This window comes from Anopheles funestus, chromosome 3RL, assembly GCF_943734845.2.
Source record: "Anopheles funestus chromosome 3RL, idAnoFuneDA-416_04, whole genome shotgun sequence".
Lineage (NCBI taxonomy): Eukaryota > Metazoa > Arthropoda > Insecta > Diptera > Culicidae > Anopheles > Anopheles funestus.
The window spans coordinates 36,561,649-36,581,320 of record NC_064599.1 but is presented as its reverse complement, the minus strand read 5'-3'; the positions used below and the strand labels follow the sequence as shown (position 1 = coordinate 36,581,320).

General features: G+C 38.2%; 1 protein-coding gene across 5 annotated transcripts in view; it reads left to right on the top strand.

Annotated features, from left to right (window-relative positions):
* The window catches only part of LOC125767626 (semaphorin-2A-like), a 423,238-nt gene that overhangs the window by 303,621 nt on the left and 99,945 nt on the right, over window positions 1-19,672 (top strand). For all 5 annotated transcript variants that reach the window (XM_049434409.1, XM_049434407.1, XM_049434408.1 and 2 more), the window contains exon 4: window positions 6,354-6,405. In XM_049434409.1, coding sequence (XP_049290366.1) covers window positions 6,354-6,405 — 52 coding nt within the window. The remainder of the gene's footprint in view (window positions 1-6,353; window positions 6,406-19,672) is intronic.

The following is a 19,672-nucleotide window of genomic DNA, read 5'->3' as shown; positions in this document are numbered from 1 at the left end:
GCTATATTTTTTTTGCCTTCCCTCCGTTGTTGTGCTTCTTTGGCTAGCGATTGAGAATCTCTCGATTTCGGGTTCGCTTTTCGGAAGCGCACGACCAAAGGGGCCTTGTCGGGTGGTGGTACACTGTGAGGAGAAATTCAATAAATTTTATGCCTTGACTTTTACTTGCATCCGTTTCGGCGTGTCTGCACGCGCTCGACCATTCCATCATCGTGATTTTCCATTGGCCTCCGTGCCAATATAATACAACACAAAACCTATCCTTGGCTTGCCCTTCCTTTCTTCGCACAGTGGTTGCACCGTCCACCTTCTGGCCACGTTGGGCGGCGCACATTTTTTTTTCTTTCTTCGCTCCATTTTTGCAAGAAGCGTAATTGAATTTTCCGCTACTTTTGGAAAGGAAAATAAATTTCAGCCAATGCTTCGCTGCAGACGCGGGTGTGTGACGGTTTAGTGAATGTAAAGATTTGTTTTCTTTGCTTGTTCGTGCGTGTTTAGCAAGCAAGCAAGCAGCATTCGGACGGACGTGTACCACGAACAATAGCTTCTTCTTCAAGGTTTGACTCATTTCCTTCTGCGTTGGTGGCTCTCCAAGTGCGTAAGTGTTGTCGTGAAGGAATTAGCTTACGTCATCGGGCACAATATTGATCGTCCATTGTGTCCATTTTGTGAAACGGTCCTTTCGGATGTAAATGTGTACGCAAGCTGTGCATACCGGCCGGATAACCGGAACCGGATGTGACAGAATTGTCGCTTCCTCCCACAGACTCCCAGGCCCGACCCGACACTCACGCCATTAATTGAAAGAACAATTCATTGATGATTTGAATTTTCCACCGCTTGGCTGCCCGATCGCAATTAATAGCAATCACAGGATATACGGCAAGCACTTTTACCGGAAGCAGCACTTTTGGGATGAAAAATCGAGTCAATCCGTTTCTGAAGTAAGATGAGTTGCTAGAAAATTGTAGTAATCCGGACCATTGCATTCTTATCGGTTGTTGCTTTCTCAGTAACCGGAACATGATTGTCAGTCAGTTTCATTTCATACAAATGAGTCAACAGGTCAAATATTTTTTTTCGCTTATCTGTTCTGATTATTTTATTAAAAATATTCTTCATTGAACTACTTTCAGTCTATTAAATTAGACATAAAAATAAATATCTTCTCTATAAACTTATTGTTTATTACAGGGTTAACTTGATTATCATATAAACTGTTCTGATATGTATGTATATACTGAAAACACAATCGCATTCAAATAAAAAAAATCGTATATTTTTGATTGATTTCTTCTGAGAAATAATGAATTACAATATTTTTGATTAATTTAATTTCATCTAATTTTTCCCTTAACCCTATTTTTATATTTTTAGTCAATATTTTTTTTAACATCAGCTTTTATTTTATATATTACATTTGCTTTAATGTTATTACAGTTCAAAAATTTAAAAGTTAAATAGATGTAGCCAATTGTTAGATGCTTCGTTTTAGATGTTTCTAATTATAACGAAACTAGGAAACGAAGAACCAAGTTTTTCATCACATCTTGTATTGTTGTTGAAGGCTGTTGTTTGAAATTAAAATGATTTTCCAATTATTGTTTTTTTATCCAAAACACGTTATGCGATCAAAATTTTATAAAAATTGCACGAAATTTTTAAATTAAAGATAAGTCGTTAATGTATTTATAATTATGGGCAAGTCTATATTTATTTTCATATGAAAAATGTTGTTTAACCAAATCAAATCTCACTTTAAAGAAAAAAAAGCACCCACTTTAATTCTCTTTGATTTTGAAGATTTGAAGAATAGTTTGCACATTTACAGCCCCGGCTAAGATAGCTAGTATTTGCATTCATCTCAGCTTCCAAATGTTCTGAGAGTACTCGCAATCTAACCATCGTAATTTATTGTTAAAAATGAGAAAATCACTGCCCATCGATCACACGGTTCTTCCCCGAATTGGGACGTGAAGTTGATACTTCATCCATTCTATTTTGCCGGCACATTCCTTTCGATGAGATGCTGCTTCTGGTAACTAGTTAAATGGACAACACTCGGACCATCATCCGTTTCGGTCCTAATGATAGAGTATGTGCGAATTAAATGTAAAACATTTACACACCATCCGTTACACGATCCCTTTGCCGATTGTCCCTCGATTGTGCCGAAAACGTGGAGCAGCCCCCAGGGGTATCTGATCACAGTGGATCGGTTGCTCGGTAAAATGCATCGTTTCGTTTGAGAATGAATGCTAAACGATTCCACTATCGATAGCTATGCAAAGAAAGACAAGATTTGAAATATTTGCTACAAAATCAGAACGGAAAAGTAGCAGTGTGTGCTAGTTAGTTGTGGAGAGGTAAATCTGTCTGCTGCCAGATAGAGTCGGTGCGTTATGTGTACTTGCGTAAGTTAACGGGCTCGGTACGGGTCGGTCCAGTTGGATGTGCGAAATGGCATGGGGAATGTTAAATTTTGCAATTTCCTGCTAAATGTAAATGAAAACAAAAGCCATTTGTGGCAATGCCCGACAAAGCCGTCCTTGGAGGGTATGGCATCATTGTGTAATGGTAACGTCATCCCGCTACCAACTCTCGTATTTGGCTTGGGTCCGAACAAAGGCCGATGCATTTGTTGGAATCCGGACGAACAAATCCCTCTCCCTGCTCCGAGAGTCAGGAAGGTCCTTTTCGAGTTGCGGTGATGGCTGACCAGTGCCATCCCCCTGATCTTACACCCCCCTCTCGGCTCGGTAGCCGAGAATGCGAAAGCGCATAATTCAATTTATATTTATGCATTTGCATCTGTAAATATATGTGCGCACGATGCCCATTTCGCTGTCGGGGCCCACAGATTTATATGAAGTGATTATTTAATGTACGCACCGTTTCCACCACCAACCCGCAGGGACCTGGCATCATGGATCCCGTTCATCGTTTAAGTTTGTATTTGTTCCTCATCCTGAGTCCTTGAGCGCACCACAAATGTATGTGTACCAGGTTTATTGCAATCCATCCACAGTTTTGAGTGCTTGACCAAGCCTGGGAAGGCATCACAAAACGACGATCCCGAGGTGGGGGCACTTATATTGCGGTAGGATTACGGAACGTATTAACGCCACCGGAGAGAGAAATCGGTTTGTCGGTTTCGACAGTCATCTTTCTGCAAAAAAAAGGATAGTCCTCTCACTGCACTTGTGCATTTACATCCCACCAACATACTGAAACATCATACCATGAAATTGTCAACGTTACACAATTATTGGATTTATTGTTGCTGTGTGTGTGGGTGTTGTTCTCGCGTTGTGTTTCGATGTGTATTGCAATTGTCATTTTAATGAGGTATAAAACGTTACCTTTTAGTGGGTACTTTGACAATTGTTAACGTGCGTTACATTGGAAACTCGTTTGGCACTCGTTACCGAAATCCTTCTACATCTCGCGTTAGGGTCGGTTTAATTTTTGAGCCAAAAGTTAATACAACAAAATGAGCAGACGACGATACGCACACACACACCTCTCATGCGACGGATTATCGTTTATCGGTACGCCGGATTTTTCTGGCCACTTTTGAGCTTTAATTATAATCCAGCATTGATTAAAATGTTAAAAATTAATAGCCGCACGTTTGCATTTGGTTGGTTTTTGGATATTTTCAAAGCACCACTTCCTGCTAAACGCGTTCCAAAACATTCAATTCATTTAATGATCATTACGGCGGAAACATTACGAGCATTTCGAGCAGTTTAGCTCCATGATGGTTTTGGTCGTAAAAGATTAGATTGCTGTTCCTCTTTAGAAGAATGGTTTTGTAGTGTATGCACAGTGTTTCTTTCTTTTTTTACGATCACAAAATTGGTCAGTAACGATCGTTAGAAAACTCAGAATGCAATACATAAATTTTCTCCATGCCCGTTTGACCGATGGAAGAAAGCGGGAATAAAGAAAGAAATGCCACTTTGCCAGACATGCTCGCGTACAGATTACCCACGTAGAAGGTTTACGAGGGGTAGACAAAGAAGTTTTGCACACCAGTCCAGATGGGTTTTAATTGAATTCCAACCAGCCAAACCAACCAGAGGATCGATCCATCGAAAGCAGTGTGCTGCGGTTGCTTACGCTAACGCCACAAATCTTTCGCCCCGTGCCAGGGCCTTTATTGAAGCTGTTGGCGAATAGTTTTGCTCATTAATTGCTTCCTGCCTTTTTGCTTTATGTGTCTGGTTTCGTTGGATGGACTATCGCTTTCGCATCGCAGACGCAGATCGGAAGGGAAAAAGTGCATCGATGTGTGTGTGTGTATGTCTGGTTTGGATGGCTGGAATTTAGAGTGCTTAGTTAGCGATAAGTGTAGCAATGTTTGAATAGCGTAATTACAGCCCCCCGCGATCGACTGTAATTCGCCACACAAGAAAACTTTACTGTAGTATTTCAGCTTGCCCGGCGGTTGAAGATTCATGACGTCAATGAAAATATATTGAACATTGATTTTATTTTTATGGTGCAAAGATACTTGTTACAAGTACTCAAGAAAAAAAAGCATTTGTATGCTTGTTTAACAGAAGAACTATTCTCCGAAAAATTTAATATATTTTTATTGCATTTTATCGAGGGTCAAATATTAAAATAACAGTGTATAATCAACGTTCATGACCGTTTTCTAATAACTAATCTAATACATCCGAATCGTTTGATTGCTAATGTTTATCGATTGTTCCTTACATAACATAAAAATGATCTTTAAACAGAGTTTTTCTTGTTCGACCTAAAAAAAAATTGCCATTTTTCTCAGAGAATAATCATAGAATTTTTGGAAGTGTTTTCACTTCACTTATTAGGTAAATGTGGTTTATTTAATTTTGTTTTTATAATTTTCTTTTCGACTTCTTTCAATTTTAGTAGTTACCAGAAACTCTCTATTTATTTCAAAGAATGGGCTGGCCGTATTGCTTGAAGCCCCTTTTTATATTTGTTGAAAATTAGTTTAACTTGTTTGATTTATTTTGTTTAATTTGTTTAAGTTGAACTTGAATTCTAATTTGAAAATTTGGTATGCTTGATTTAACCGTCATTACAGTATTAGGTACATTACGCTGTGTTCATTGTGCGCTTCGTTTATTTCAAATGATCTTGAAGTGTAATTGAATTTGCACTACAACGGCCAGACAAGCAATTTGGACTGAATCGTTTCATCTTCATGACATTAGTTTTTGGAGTTAAACAATTCTATCAGAATTGATGCATGGCTTTTACATATCTTTGCTATGGTTTGAATTCAAAAAATTGTCATCTCTTCAAAATCGGTTTATAACATAAATCACCAGTAAAATACCCTCAAAATCCTTGGTAGTTGTAGTGTTAAAAAAAAAGTTTGAATATTTGAAATGAATACTAACCTTAAAATCTGAACATTATTTTCATTACTCTTGTACATTGCTGTCAATATTCAGCTGAGTCCTCTCTTCATGTTTTTAATTACCCCTTCAGTTTTTTAATTCCTCAAAATCTCCTGTTGGTATTTTTTTTCCAACCGTTCTTTTTTTAGCAATATTTGACAAAAACCTTTTTTTCCAGTTTCTAAGGCACAGGCGACACATCCTGAAACTAGAACAAACTTCCCCACTAATAAAGGTCGTCTGTGCAAACTTTTATCCCTGATTTGATTAAAAATTTCTTCATCGTCGTACCCCGTATTTCATACCATCGACAAGCTAGACAAACCGTGATCCAGGAACAGTAAACGGTGATGGTTTTTATGTAGTTTACTTTCCATTTAACCTTTCAGTGCTCTGTGAACAGTTTAGCTGTTAGCGAGCTAGTTTAGCTGTTTTGATGAGAGTTTTTTTTTTTACTTTTTTTTACTTTTTTACTTACATCCGTGTTTCTCGCCATGTAGCAAGAGAAATAGTGTGTATGCGTTTTTCTGTAAACATGAAAAAATGGTACGGATTCTGGGCGAAATACGAGCGTAGTATAACATCATCATACACATCGCACACTAACACACACCTAGAATCAACGCTTTTCGAAAGGGGAAAACTTTATTGCAGCTTCCACTACATAGGTCATTTGGGTGTCTTAGTATGATGGATGTTCTGATTTTTTGTTTCATTTTTTTTGGTGTCGTACATTTATCCTTGCTTTTATCTGATCGCGTTTTTATCAGCTAAAGACTCTCATGGAAATTAATTAACAGTCGTGGGCTCTCGTCACAGGCTTGCGGGTCATCGAGGTTTTAATGGAAAAAAACTGTAGTGTAGTTATAGCATAGCAGAAAGAAAAATATAAATGAGTTTTTGTGCACTTTAACTAAATTTACTATTTTTCCTCTCTTTTCCTATTCGCAGGGATCGTGTGTTTAAGCTGAACCTGAAAAATGTCAGCATGACGTCATGTGAGGTAAGTAATGAGATGTGTTTTAATAAAATTTGCCATAATTTGTTGTACAAAAACGATTGCGTTTAGAATTGCCCTGGAGAAGGTGATTGCAAAAACAAAGATTATTTGTTTTATAAAGAAAAAGGATAATAAATTGTTATTTTAATCTCTCGTCATATTTCCAAACTGCTCCCGTGTGAGCTTCAAAAGTCATCTGTGCTGTTCAAAATCTTTCAAAACTTTGACAAACATTGTTCGTGACACGCGCGGGACGCCTAATTTATGCCTACAAACTTGTCTTCATGAGGTTGAAGGATGAAATTGATTAATTGCTCTAAGCCGTCGGCTTTAGCAAATTAGTAGCCAAATTTTCAGATGGCCGTTTTATCGTTTCCAAGTGGAAACATTCATCACTAAGGGTCAGTTATGTTTGCAGCCCTTTAGAAAAGACCGTACTAAAACGGGGAGAGAAAAAAGATAAACAGAAATTGTTCAAAAACCAAAGCAAGTGAGAAGCTACTGTTTTCGGGCAAAATTTTAACCATTTTTTCAAAGATTTGTAAAAAAATTAATGAATATTTAATGTTTTTTTCTATTTTGTAAACAGTTAGGTACTGATTTAACGAAAAGGAAAATCATTTTTTCCTTCATTGCAAATACTTTTTGTTGACCTTCGTTATAAATGCAGTGCAAAAATTTCCAACATTTTTATCTCACTAGAAGAAGAAAATGTCTTTGTAACCGGTAGCCCCCGTTTTTCTTTGGAAATTTTCCATTTTTGAGAGAAAAAATAAGATTCTTTTAAATGTCGGGACACGGCCAACGAACCAAACTGTAACCGAAATTTTCTTCGCCGAGAAAGGAAACTGTTGTAGTAAAGCGTGAAAATAGCGACGATAAATTAGATTTATGATTATTGTTATTGTTTCTACCCGTACCTCCCATTGACGTTGGTTCCTTCTTGGTGAACTTTTTTCCCTTTTAAATAAAAGGGGTTTTCCGTTCAAAGATGGCTCGCTGGTGGGCGATGTGCACGATCCGGTGGTGTGTTGCTGTGACAAGGAAAAGATGGAAAAATTTAAATTACCGGACGTGCCGGTATGCTGCGAGCTGGATCAACTCTTTGTTCCCCCCCAAAAAAAACGGTTGATTTTTATTTGTTTGCGTTCTCTGCTCCGTGACGAAATGGTGTTGAAATATATTTCCTCCATTCCGAACGATGCAAAGAGGCACTGGAAATGAATCTTATCCCCGGTACGCCATCCGGGTTCTATGTCATTTTAATTGCAGTGGAAGCGACAAAGTTTGAAGTTTCTATTGCTTACAATTAGCTTAAACTATCTGTTTTATCTCCCATTTTCATTTGACGCATGACTTGATTTGAGAAGCATTATGCTTTGAAGTTTACATATTGAAAGAAGCACGTTCGGCGCGTGGTGAATCCATTCGTTTGATTTGCAGTTTTTGGTACAGAAAGCGAAGAAAGTTTGGCATTAAAACTATTCCGTAATGTTAATGTTTTTGAATAAGTAATGAATATTTAACTTTTTATAGTGTTTCTATTCATTTTACAATTTTAATTTATAATCCAAACAGTCAAATTTTCTTTTCCGAGTTCCAGTAACGTTATAATTATAGCAAATTTTTCGTTTGATATAATGATAAGAAAGTTCCTTTTTTGGAACGGAACGGAACCAGATTTTTTTTCAATTAGAAACGGAACGAACCTTGTAGGTTCGCTAAACCTACTTCAACGGAAAATTTTATCAACTTTTTTTATTCATAATTGAAACCCTGTTTAGTGTTTTTTTTATTCTGATTGTATGGTCTGAACAGTTATTGATACTGTATATATTTTTATTTATTTATTTATTTATTTATTTTTGGTTATTGAAGATATTGCTAGTTCGAGTATAAATTTTTTTTCACAAAAAAACTTGAAGTTTATTTAATGATTTTTTTACGAATTTTAGTTATGAATTATTTGCGAAGAATATTATTAAAATAAGGCACAAGACGTATTAATACCCATATGATTTTTTTCTGCAGACATGAGGAACGGAACGAACCTAGTAGGTTCGGAACGAAATTCTCATCAGTAGTTTGATGTGTCGTAATCTATCTCATTTTTGGATAGACTAATCTATTACTTACGCTCCAACTTACTTCGAAAAACACTGCTACTTATTGAATAAAATTGTTGCTTGTCTTGTATATAAGATTGACATGAAATTCTCCTGCACCTCCATGCTTTCGACACGTGCGAGAATTGGTTTTTGACATCGTTGCCGCATCATCCTTCAAAGATTCGTGTATTTTGCTTGTAATTCCCTGCGGCAGTTCGTTCCCAACCCTTTACCAAAAGGGATCCTGCCTACTGTTGGATGGTACTCAGTTGTTTACGTTTACCCCTGTTGACTGCTAATCGATTCGGAATGAAACACTCCTCCACCCACAGGGCCAAATTTTCATTCACAGTTTTTTGAGGGGACGTAAATTCTCATCCAATATCCCCAAGGCATTTCGTTATCATTTAAAGCCAGTTGGCACATCTTTAAGCAACATCCACCAAAGTCCCAACTTTTGAAAAGGTTCAACGTTGGGAGAGTGGATTTTCTTTAAAATTGTATTCATGAGGTAGATTATGTAAAAATAAGGAAGAAATTCTTACACCCAGTGTCTTTAACATCCTCAGGGTAAATTCACATTATCAATCGTTCTATTCGTGAATTTGCACAAAATATCCTTTCATCGAGAAGAGGAAAGTATTAAAGTGTCACCACCGTCTCGAAAGTTTTCCCTCTGTGTCTCTGTGTCTCATTCTTTCACAGCAAAAAGCCCATGTCCCAAAAATCCGCAAATAGCATCTACGCTGGGGGAATGTCGTGCCGCAAAATATTCATCCCAGCCAAAGCAGCTCCAACGAAAACGGCCGGATGTTTGTTCATTTTTCACCAATAAAAGCCGTTGGAGATTAGATCAGCCCAGCGAATCCCGGCTAGCAGATAAGGCGGCGGATCGGAACGAGGTTCTGATTTACGCGAAAGCTATTCAGGGAAATGTGCTCTGTTTTTCAGGAATCGGGGTGTAGTTTTTTTTGTCACTGCATGCATCGTAAGGATACATGCATTGCATTTTTTCCTTTGCGACACAAACAAACTCCAAGCGCCAAGGCATGAGTAAACGTTTTCAGGAAAGGCAAAGTTTGGATTCAGTGACTCAGTCAGCATCATCAACTGATGACACGGGATGAAAACGGGAAATTGAACGTAAAAAATCATGACGGTTGATGCTGATGGTGAAAAAGCATTAATCCGAAGAGTAAAGTACTTCTCCACCGGGTGAAGGTTTGCTGCAGGCTTCCGAGACTCAAACCCAAATCATCCTTATTGCCCGCGTTACTGGCACGAAGTGTGCGATTCGTTTAAAACGATGATTTAAAAAAAAAGATCACTATTTTCCATCGGCAAGCAATGTCACACATTGGATAGCGAGTGGTGCTGCAAATGTTGCTGCGACATGTCGTGTTGCTTTCTCTGATCCTTTTTTTTTTTTGCTTTTTCTCTAGAACTATAAATCCTTTATGTACTGTCGACTGAAAACGAGGATATAAGCTGCTCCCTTGGTGGGATCAACGAAAATCGGAGAAAAACGATCAGCAGTGAAATATGTTTGCTTTGGTGTGGGATTTAGTTTTTTCTTTTTTTTTTTTGGAGACATTTTTGGCGGCGGCAAAGTTGCGTGTTGCAGCTATTCGGTACTACGCTACCCTCCATACCTCGTTTAGATCCGTTCCATTCCGAGTAATGGCCTGAGGGTGAATTGAAGCAACAAACACTCCATCCCGAATCCCCGGTTTTCGGTACCAGTAACAGCCGTTACCCCGCTTTGCCAATGATGATTGCGTGCGACGGAAGGGTTTTGCGTGTGGTACAGGGCAACATTCCATCCATCAAGTGTACATGTTGAAAAAGATTGATGAAAGTAAAGAATGACGAACAATGGGCGTCTCCCTCTCGTTGCATGATAAAGAGAACGAGAGGAGTTTATCAGACTTAACAAACAAACCAACAACAAAAAAAAAGAAGAAAGATTGACTCTCAACATCACCATCATCTCTTCATCCTCATTTCCATCGCATTAGGCAGTTTTACTGCAGGAAGTACGTCTGTCTGCGTACGTGTTGACGACTTGTTGGTTCCGGTTGGTATACCCGCTGAGAAGCCCACTTACTTTGACGGTTCCCGGGGGCTCGGTAGTGGGATTTGGCATTTTTGTAAACGATTAACTGCTGAATGCAAACCCGCAATGCTGCTGCTGCAGTGCCGATTGTTGTACTGTGTTGGGTAGGAATAGAGAACAGAGATGAGTCGTTTATCAACTCGTAAGCTGCTAGGTGTAGAGCCCACAGGAGGAAAATGGGGGGAAAACTATTATCTTCTATAGTGATACAACATGTTGATTGACAGCTTGCATTGCTAGTGAGTAAGCTTCACTGCATACAGCTACGGTACTTATGAAAGTTTGTCGTTGTGTCATGATTAATACATTTTTCTTCCACTTCATAGTTGAAAATCGTTAGTCCTAAACGCTCTCTCTCTGTCTCTAATGTTCAATTTAACATCCATTTTAAACATAAACGATTAGCTAGTATTCAAAAAAGGATATGCAAAAAACTAAAATATATTAGATGGCATAATGTTGTCACGCCGAATGAATGAGTTAATGACTTTGGAGAAAGTTTATCTCACGGGAATATTGTTTTCTCTTTTTAATGATCGTTTAGGATTACAAGTGCCCCTAATGCTTGGTCGAAATAAAAATTGTTGTTTCGATAGGTTGACAGATTTTAATGAGTTTATTTTTTAAATTATGTTTAATTTTAATATTTTTTTATTAATATTATTTTTTTAAGTGTCGCAATATTTACCTCTTATTGGCACGTTATGAGTTGTAACTTTAAAACATACTTAACAAAAATATAACACATAACTAAAATTTGCAAGTTACTAAATTGCTTGTTGAAACAACGTAAAAATGTGTTTAAAATATCTGTTTTTTTTATTCGAAAAGCAATAATGGCTGACAGCGTTTTTTCAGGTAGAACGTAACACTCATGAAATGGTCAGTAAAAGTGTTTCTATTCTTGTCTTTTATCTATCGTAACACTCACTTGACAACCCAACGAAGGTTTCACCGAATGAATCTCTATCGGTAACGTCAGGCTTATAAATGACACGACATCAATAACTTCATCAAATCGACCATTTCGGTTCAACTGAGACGTCACCATTATCTTTCGATTGAAATGTGTGTATGCGTGTGTGTATGTGTGTATGTGTTTATTTTCGTGTTAACAGAAATAAAAGTTGACCATGTTAAGCCGTAAACGAATAAAATCATCACACCCAGCCTATGCTCGTACACTTCACTCCAATGTCAATGGAGACGCCTGGTGCTTGTTGTGTTGTGGTACGGTTTGGTATAAAGAAAGCAAAGAACACTTTCACAAAAACCTTCATGAAAACGGGAAGAATCACCTTGTGTGAATGGTACACACACACATGGCGCATCACGCTGGGTTTATTATCAGTGCTGTTTTTCGTTACAGGATTTTTCTGGGTTTTTTTTTCTTAGCAAAAATTTTTTCCATTTCCTTTTGCTGTATTGATTTTCAGTCAATAGTCAGCAGGCGGCCTTGGGTGTGACGCAAAGAAAAACTCACAATCTGGAACATTCATTCCGTTCCGTGTGTATCCGTGTCGCTTTTTACGAACATTTTCCCTCCACACTGTCCCGCGTACGCTGCATTCGTTTTCCAATTTCCCAGCCATTCGGCTGTTCTTCAGCACCTTTCGTGAAAGGAAAATCGTTACATTGGACGATGACGATGTTGATTGGTCACTTGCCTTGTCTGCTGGTGGTACTGTTACCTCCAGGGATTGTTTTTTTTTCCTTACTTGTGTATGTGCTTTTACCATTGGTGATGTATTTATACCCATTACCCCTCAACAAAGGACCATCTTTACAAAAGACTTATGCAGAGGTGGCTAGGAGACGGCGTCAAATTGATTGACTTGTGCCAGTGGGCACCGAAAAAAAAAACGTTTTCTGTTCGATTGCGCATCAACAAATCGCCTAAATTCACTGCGATCAATGAAGTCTGAAGATCTGTCTCGAAGGACTTTCATTTCGTTCCAACGTGCTAACCCAAAATAACCCCCACTATGGAAGCTATTTTTTGTGTGTAGTTTGTTTGACTTCTGAGTCTGTTTGCTGGGTAATTTCATCCGTAAAATCGATACTCAATTTTCTTCGTTGTAGTTATTTCTTGATCGTGATCGTGTGCGTTTGCCGTAAGAGAAACCCATAGACTCGGTCGGTCGTCTCATGCATGCTGATGAGCAGATTGTACTGTGGTGTAATGGCAAAGAAAAAGTAGTGAAGGGCTTTCGTCTACAGTATTTACTCGATGGCGAGAAGATGGTGGTAGCATTCTTTTTCTGTTCATTTCATTCGAACCGTACAATGAAAGCGAGATAAATTCGTTTGTGATTCAGAAGAGATGTTCATGACGGTAGTAGTAGCAGCAGTAAACCACATCAGGTTTCAATTGGACGAAAATAAACACTAAGTACATACATACAAAAGTATACAATCGTAGACGAGTTTGTTTGTTTTAACATAATCCTGGTGTGCATTGTATCGTTTGCAAATTGTTTACCAAGCGTATAGCCGTGAGTTGAATTATTAGTCGACGAGAAGCTGCATGGAAAGGATAAGGTGTACGTTTCTAAATGTATATGAGTAACCATGAAGATGCTTCATTAATATTTTAGTTTTGAATTTGTATTAATTTTCTTTTAAAGATAAATAATGGTATTAGCCATTAAATAATTTTTACTGACTACGAATGGCATATAAAAAAGCTAGTAATGATAATTGAATCCAATAACGTTTGCTGAAATTCTATGCTTAATAACCCACCTAAAAAAACATTGATGTTCTGTTCTACCTGATCCAAAACTTCAGTGTAGCGCTATAAAAAAATATGCATTGGCTGCTGGTTCAATATGTCCTGTTGTCCTCATCATTATTCGTAGTAGATCCTACGCTTGAGGTTTTATGATGATGGTTTACGGTAAAACGTGTAACTTTAATTAACCAATATTCTCTAGCAGTGTTTAATTATGATGAACGTAACCAGATCAGAAAAAGATCACAAATTTCATTCCATAACACTTCTCGACAAAGATGGCAAGTGCCTGAAGCATTTGGTAACGGCATCTCAAACCCCTTGAGTTCCTATTCGATATCCACGCAAGAATATGCTTGGAGAGTTCGAAGAACAAGAAGAATTCATGGAAACTTGGAGGAACCTTCCAGGAACATGGTTCGGGAATCGTACAACACACTGCCTTTTTATGCAAGTCGAGTAAACCAGTGCAAAGGAGATCTTTGGATGGATCTGGATGGCTCTCAATGTTCATCAGTATGTTCTTCTATTCTTCGAGGATACGTTTATTATCACTTGATCGGCCTGGGGTGTCCTTTAGACGCTCTACCGTTACCTCAAAAACAAAAAATGAATGTAAATCCAAGATGAGCTGTAGTTGAGAACCAAGAACACCGATTCTGGGCTCTAAATTGGCTCTTTAAAATAAACAAATAACGTTATTGAAAGTTTGCCCATAATAGTGAAGCAAAACAAACATAATTTAGCCGAATTCACCATCATATAGCAAGGAAGTCGCATAAAAAATCTCTTCAACAAGTTCATTTTTAAAATTCACTCATTCTATTGTCAACAACTATTCGTTCAAACTATTTAAACCCTAAACAACATGTGAAAAATAGTATAAATCCTATAAGAATTCTCTTTCTCATCTAACGTCGATATTGCTGATTGGTAAAATTTAATTACCATTTATGATTTACGACTCAAACGAGCTTACACTGAACAATACCTTTTTTGTACGCCACTACCCTCCCTGGAGAACCATTTAAAATCGACCATTCAGTGTCAGTCGTTAGGGCCCGAACCAGATATTTACTGGTTCCTCGCAGCTAGGAGTGATAAATTTGCTCCAAAAAACTATACTTTAAAGCCAAATAAAAAATGAGCAAGAAACTAAGATGATACTCATGATACCTTACCGCTTTTTCTGTAGCCATTTTAAATGACGGCATTTCAGAGACGTTCGTAATCCGTTGTAGCCGGAAGGAAAGATATGATCTCGAACTGTCGACCCGTTTGGCAATGGCACTGTTGTGCCATGTTTTTCACTCACTCTAGCAAAGTTTTCGATCATCTGGCAAAAGTGAATTGTACGGCAATTGTTGGACTCGGGAACGGACATCCTGTGTTTAGTAGCGAAAAACTTCCTCTCAGCACACAAAAAACCAGCTAGACCTAGATCAGTGGTGGATGGAAAGGCGGTAAGCCGTGTGAGAGATCAAGGCCGGGATGCTGGGCTAATGAGTGCAAACAATTCGATGGAATGGTTTTCCAGGTAGCGCGTGGAAAGCCCCGGTAAAGGGTTTTTCCGAAGCATTAGACAGCTTCCGGGCCGATGTTGCCGACGAAGCGTAAATGTAGCAATTGTTCCGGGTTTGTGATTTTCCCTACACAGGCGCAAGGTGGCAAAAGTTTGGCAGGAAATTTATTTGCGCTCCCTGGTTGGGCGGATGGGGATGCTTCGCTTTAAAAACAAGAGTCGACCCACTCAAATCAACCCCCTGGTGAAGCTTAATTCGGCTGCTTCATCCAGGATTTGGTGTGTTTTATTGTTCATTCGATTTTCGGTACCGATGGGCAGAAGGTTACATTTACTGCTTCAATTTCCCCACACACGTACACACGTTCCGTATTCCGAATAAAAGACTTTAATTTATGGTTCCACCGATAAAAGGATCACTGAAGTTCGGACCAGGGCCCGTTTGCGCTAGGTGAAAGATGTATTTTAGTTTCAAAATTGCTGAACACATGAATATCTTTCCTTTTTGGCGCCTCTTAACCAAGGGACCCCCTCCCAACCGATGCTGCTTAATGAAAATCGATCCATTTTTTTAAGGGATCGATTGGTCCCCACTGTTTACTGCTGATCGTAGCAGACCATCCGAAGTTTATGTTCCTTTTATGTGGTTTCGATCCAGATAGAGCTTTCGCTTTCAGCACCGATGAATCGATTTTACCTTCCTTTTTCATTCGAAATGGATGAGAAAGATCATGTCATCGTCGAGAGTGGGCAAATTTTCATTATGGTTTGGGGTGCGACTTGTTTCCAATCGACCGGAAGCGTTGCTCGGGTTACTAGTTTCAGTTGACATGGAAAACATTTCAAAGTGTTTTCAATTTTGTATTTAAAAGAGAACAGAATGGGAACCTTATGTTGCTGTAAAAACTCCGTTGCTCCTAGCGGACATCACTGCCAACAGTGTTGGTAGTAAAAGCGTATTGAACAAGATGCGCTTAGTTAGTATTGTAAAAAAATAGTCTTATGGATTGATTGATTTAGGTGATTACAGCAGTATTTTAGCTCTTATTAAATTGATTTGTTAGCAATATTGTTATAAGAATTATACCATTTATAGACTGAACAAAAAAAGAATATATTTTAGAAATTTTGATAGTATGAAACGATAATTTATATACGATGTTCATAGGATATATTTAGAATATCTAATGAATGTTTCAAGTAATTCCGATCTCAACTTTTCCAGTTCCAGATTGATAAACTTATTGTTATTTTGATAAATAAGCGAAAAAAAAATATGTATTTGGTGGTAGATATTTTTTTTATATTGAAAATTAAAAATAAAATTAAATATAGAAGAACTGTATGAAATATGGATCATTGATAAAATGCCATGAAAACATTTTGTACAACTGTAAAAACCCCTTCAAAACAATAAAATTAATTTGTTTTTTTTTCACAATTATTGAAACTAATCCTTAATAATTTCTTATTAACAATATATGTTAAATGTTAAATGTTATAAAATTATGTTTTTAATTTACAACATTGAAAAAAAAATCATACTTTTATTGCTCACACTGTATGCTGTGCCACCTTACGGTCGAATTGTTGGTTTATTCTTTATGTACTACTACAAAATGTTCATTCGTATTGCTTAAAAACCCCGCTCCATGATGTTTTGCTTTTATTAAAAAATATCGCCAACAAAAAACTGTGCAAAACTGTTCCGAACAAACTGTCGGAATTGATCAATTTACTCTTTTGCGAACCGATTTTCCCGTCCAAACCTGTTCGAAGGTTTCCAACATAATGGAAATCCTTCACATAGTATGGCACTTGAATTTATTTTCCCTACCTATCGAGCGCGGACGACTGTCACAAGGCGGAGGTGGAAATTTGTCACTGTGGTTGCAGCATGATACGGCAAAAACTGGACACACTGGTTAGCGTAAGGGAACTGAACGTCAACGGAAAATTCTCTTTGCAGCCACCTCCGAATAGGGGGAGAGGGAAGCCACTTCCAGTGTGGACAAATTTCCAATTCGAATTTGTTCTTCATGTTCTTTTTCTGCGCTTCCATCCATTAAATCACTCTCGCTCGGTATACCCGTTGGCGCATGGCGATGACATGATCAAACCATTCCAAAAATCATCGACCGTCCATCTCTGCCTCACTTCTGCCGGTTGTTGTGTGTGTGTGTGTGAACACCTTTTCCCTCTGTCCATCCTTGTTCACCATTAGTTTTAAGCTCTCCGAAGCACAGGCGAAAGAAGAAACATAAACAGTCCGATGGCACGATGATGGGGCTGTGTGTGGTGTGTACCTTATCTCCCATTTCAATTGATGCTGGCTTGCCGCAAAATCTCTGTCTCTTCCGGTTATGAATATTTGTCCCTGCTACAAACGGATCACGGACACACAGTCACCGCGGAAATCTGTCCGGAAGCGGACCCTTCGCTTTAAAATATCCCAAAAGATTGGATGATGCAGCAGAATATATTTAAAAAATACATCTCCCTCACAAAACACAAAATAACACCATTTTTTGTGTGCTCCTTTTCGTCAACGGTAGCGAGAATGGCCAAGCAGCCAGCGTGCTGTGTGTATCATCAGTGCCAATCCACGAACAGCATCCGGAACTTTCCGGGCTATGCTTCGGGGCAACATTCCGTCACCTACCCGAATGTCTGCGTCCGGCAGATTCGTGAATTTTAGCACCGTTGTGCTTTACTGCGGCAGTTCCTGAATGCTCACATGAGGGAGCAAGCGAGAGAGAAAGAAAATCGGGAAAAAAGTTTTTCTCTTTAACATCAGATTTTCACATTTCGGTTTGGCGCGGTATCCTCTCAAATGGGGGGATTCCTCGGTGACTACCGATTGATGTCAAAATAAACTAGCATTTTGTCGTCTATCGAAGGGATGGTTGGTTGTGATTTTTGTTTTATCCGTTCTCCTGTTTTTACTTTCCCTCACTGTCACTTTTTCCTGTGATCGCTACTGTGGGAGTGTGTTTTTTTATACCCCTTTTATTTATTTCCTTAAATATGTGCAAATACTGAAATCAACCCCTCGGATTTAATGTCTGTTCCGGTCGAATGACGCAACATGCCCGAAAGGCATGGCCAGCCACTCCGGGTGCATCCGTTGTGCGGGGAAGCGGTTGACTGACTGACCTGCGGCAAAACTGGCCAAACCAAAATTCTATATCCCATCGTTGGCATTTGCTAGCCAGTTTGCTGTTCGAGACGGTACACTCATTGGGCTAGCTAATGCTTCCGCAAGGCAAACCGCAACCGATTGCGAATTTTCTCTGCGGCATGAGCGAAAATGCGTTGAAAACTTTTCACTCACTTCACTTCCTGCACGCATCCTTGGAGGCGACAGTGTGGCATGCATCCTTTTCGGTTTGTCGGAAAACAACCATCATCCCACGAGGGCGATACATGATGTTGCTGACGGGTTTTAGAACGCAAGGGATAATAATGGAGGGTTTTCTTACGAATGTTTAAGCTTAAGGATACCCTTTTCCATGTAAATGGAAAATTTTAACAAAACAAAATTAATAGAGAGTATGTGTAAATGCAAACAATGTGAAGGGACACGCAAGTATCTAACATGACAAGAAGATGAAACAAACGACCAATACAAGTAAATTAAGCAAAAGCCGCAAAAACCGCATCTTCTCTCCACTGCGAAAATAAAAAATATATTTTAATTTGCCTGGTAATTCAAATTTCCCCACAAAGAGGGTTGTTAATTATTCATCTCTTTGTTTCATTATAAAACGGTAACAGCTGCCGAGATTTGATATGTCACAAAAAATGTTCCAATTTCTTCATTATGTATCATATATGTATTGTTCGTGTCATCTATTTTTTCTTTATGTATTCAACTTTAGTTTTCCTTCATATGTTTTATGAAATCATTTTCATGTCAATTTTATACATTTTTCTTTTTTTTTATAGGAAATAAGTATTTCCAAATTAAATGATTTTTTTTTTCATTATGTTTAATAAGTTTTTTATTCTTTTAATTATGTAACGAATAAATTCGACAATTAAGGTGTTTTGAAGTAAGCAACTGTATCTTTAATTAATTTGATGTTATTGTTTTTTCATCTTTTTATTGTAGATATATTAAATTATAATTACTTTTTATTCAAATTTCTTTATATTCTCGTTCCACTAAAAAGCTATTTTAAAATGCCGGAAACACGCTATTAATGTCACAAATTTCATTCTACCACGAATGAACGAATCACCTCGACGTGTACCATGACAATGACAATGAATAAGCGATCCCTAATCGATGTATAAACCACAGCATTGACAGCTGTGGAAAACCCAGTTTTCCGGTACAGCAGTAGATGATTGGAAACTTGATTCATGTCCTTCCCGGCGATAATGATATGACTTTCAATCTTGAAAGGTGCAAACCTCGGGAGAGAAACAGCCACAGCAAAAGATGGCCATAGAAAAAAACTCATAAACACTCAGCCAGACAAGCTTACTGCGGTATTGTGTCATCTCGTCAACTGATTTCGAAAAAAAAAACATAAAGAATCACTGCTTTTTGCCAACGAAAATCGATTCCACAGAAAATTTCCCTAATGTAACGGATGGTGATATTTTTTCTTGCTCATTTTTCTGTTACAACAAAACCCCCGGTAGATATAGGCACAGGCAATAACAAACGAGCTACTAAAAAAAACGACCCCTATACCCCATTCAAAACCAGATCGAAATCGAGAAATGGAAAATATAGATATCCGAGTAATGAAGAATGGCAGTCGGAAATGAGGTTTCGG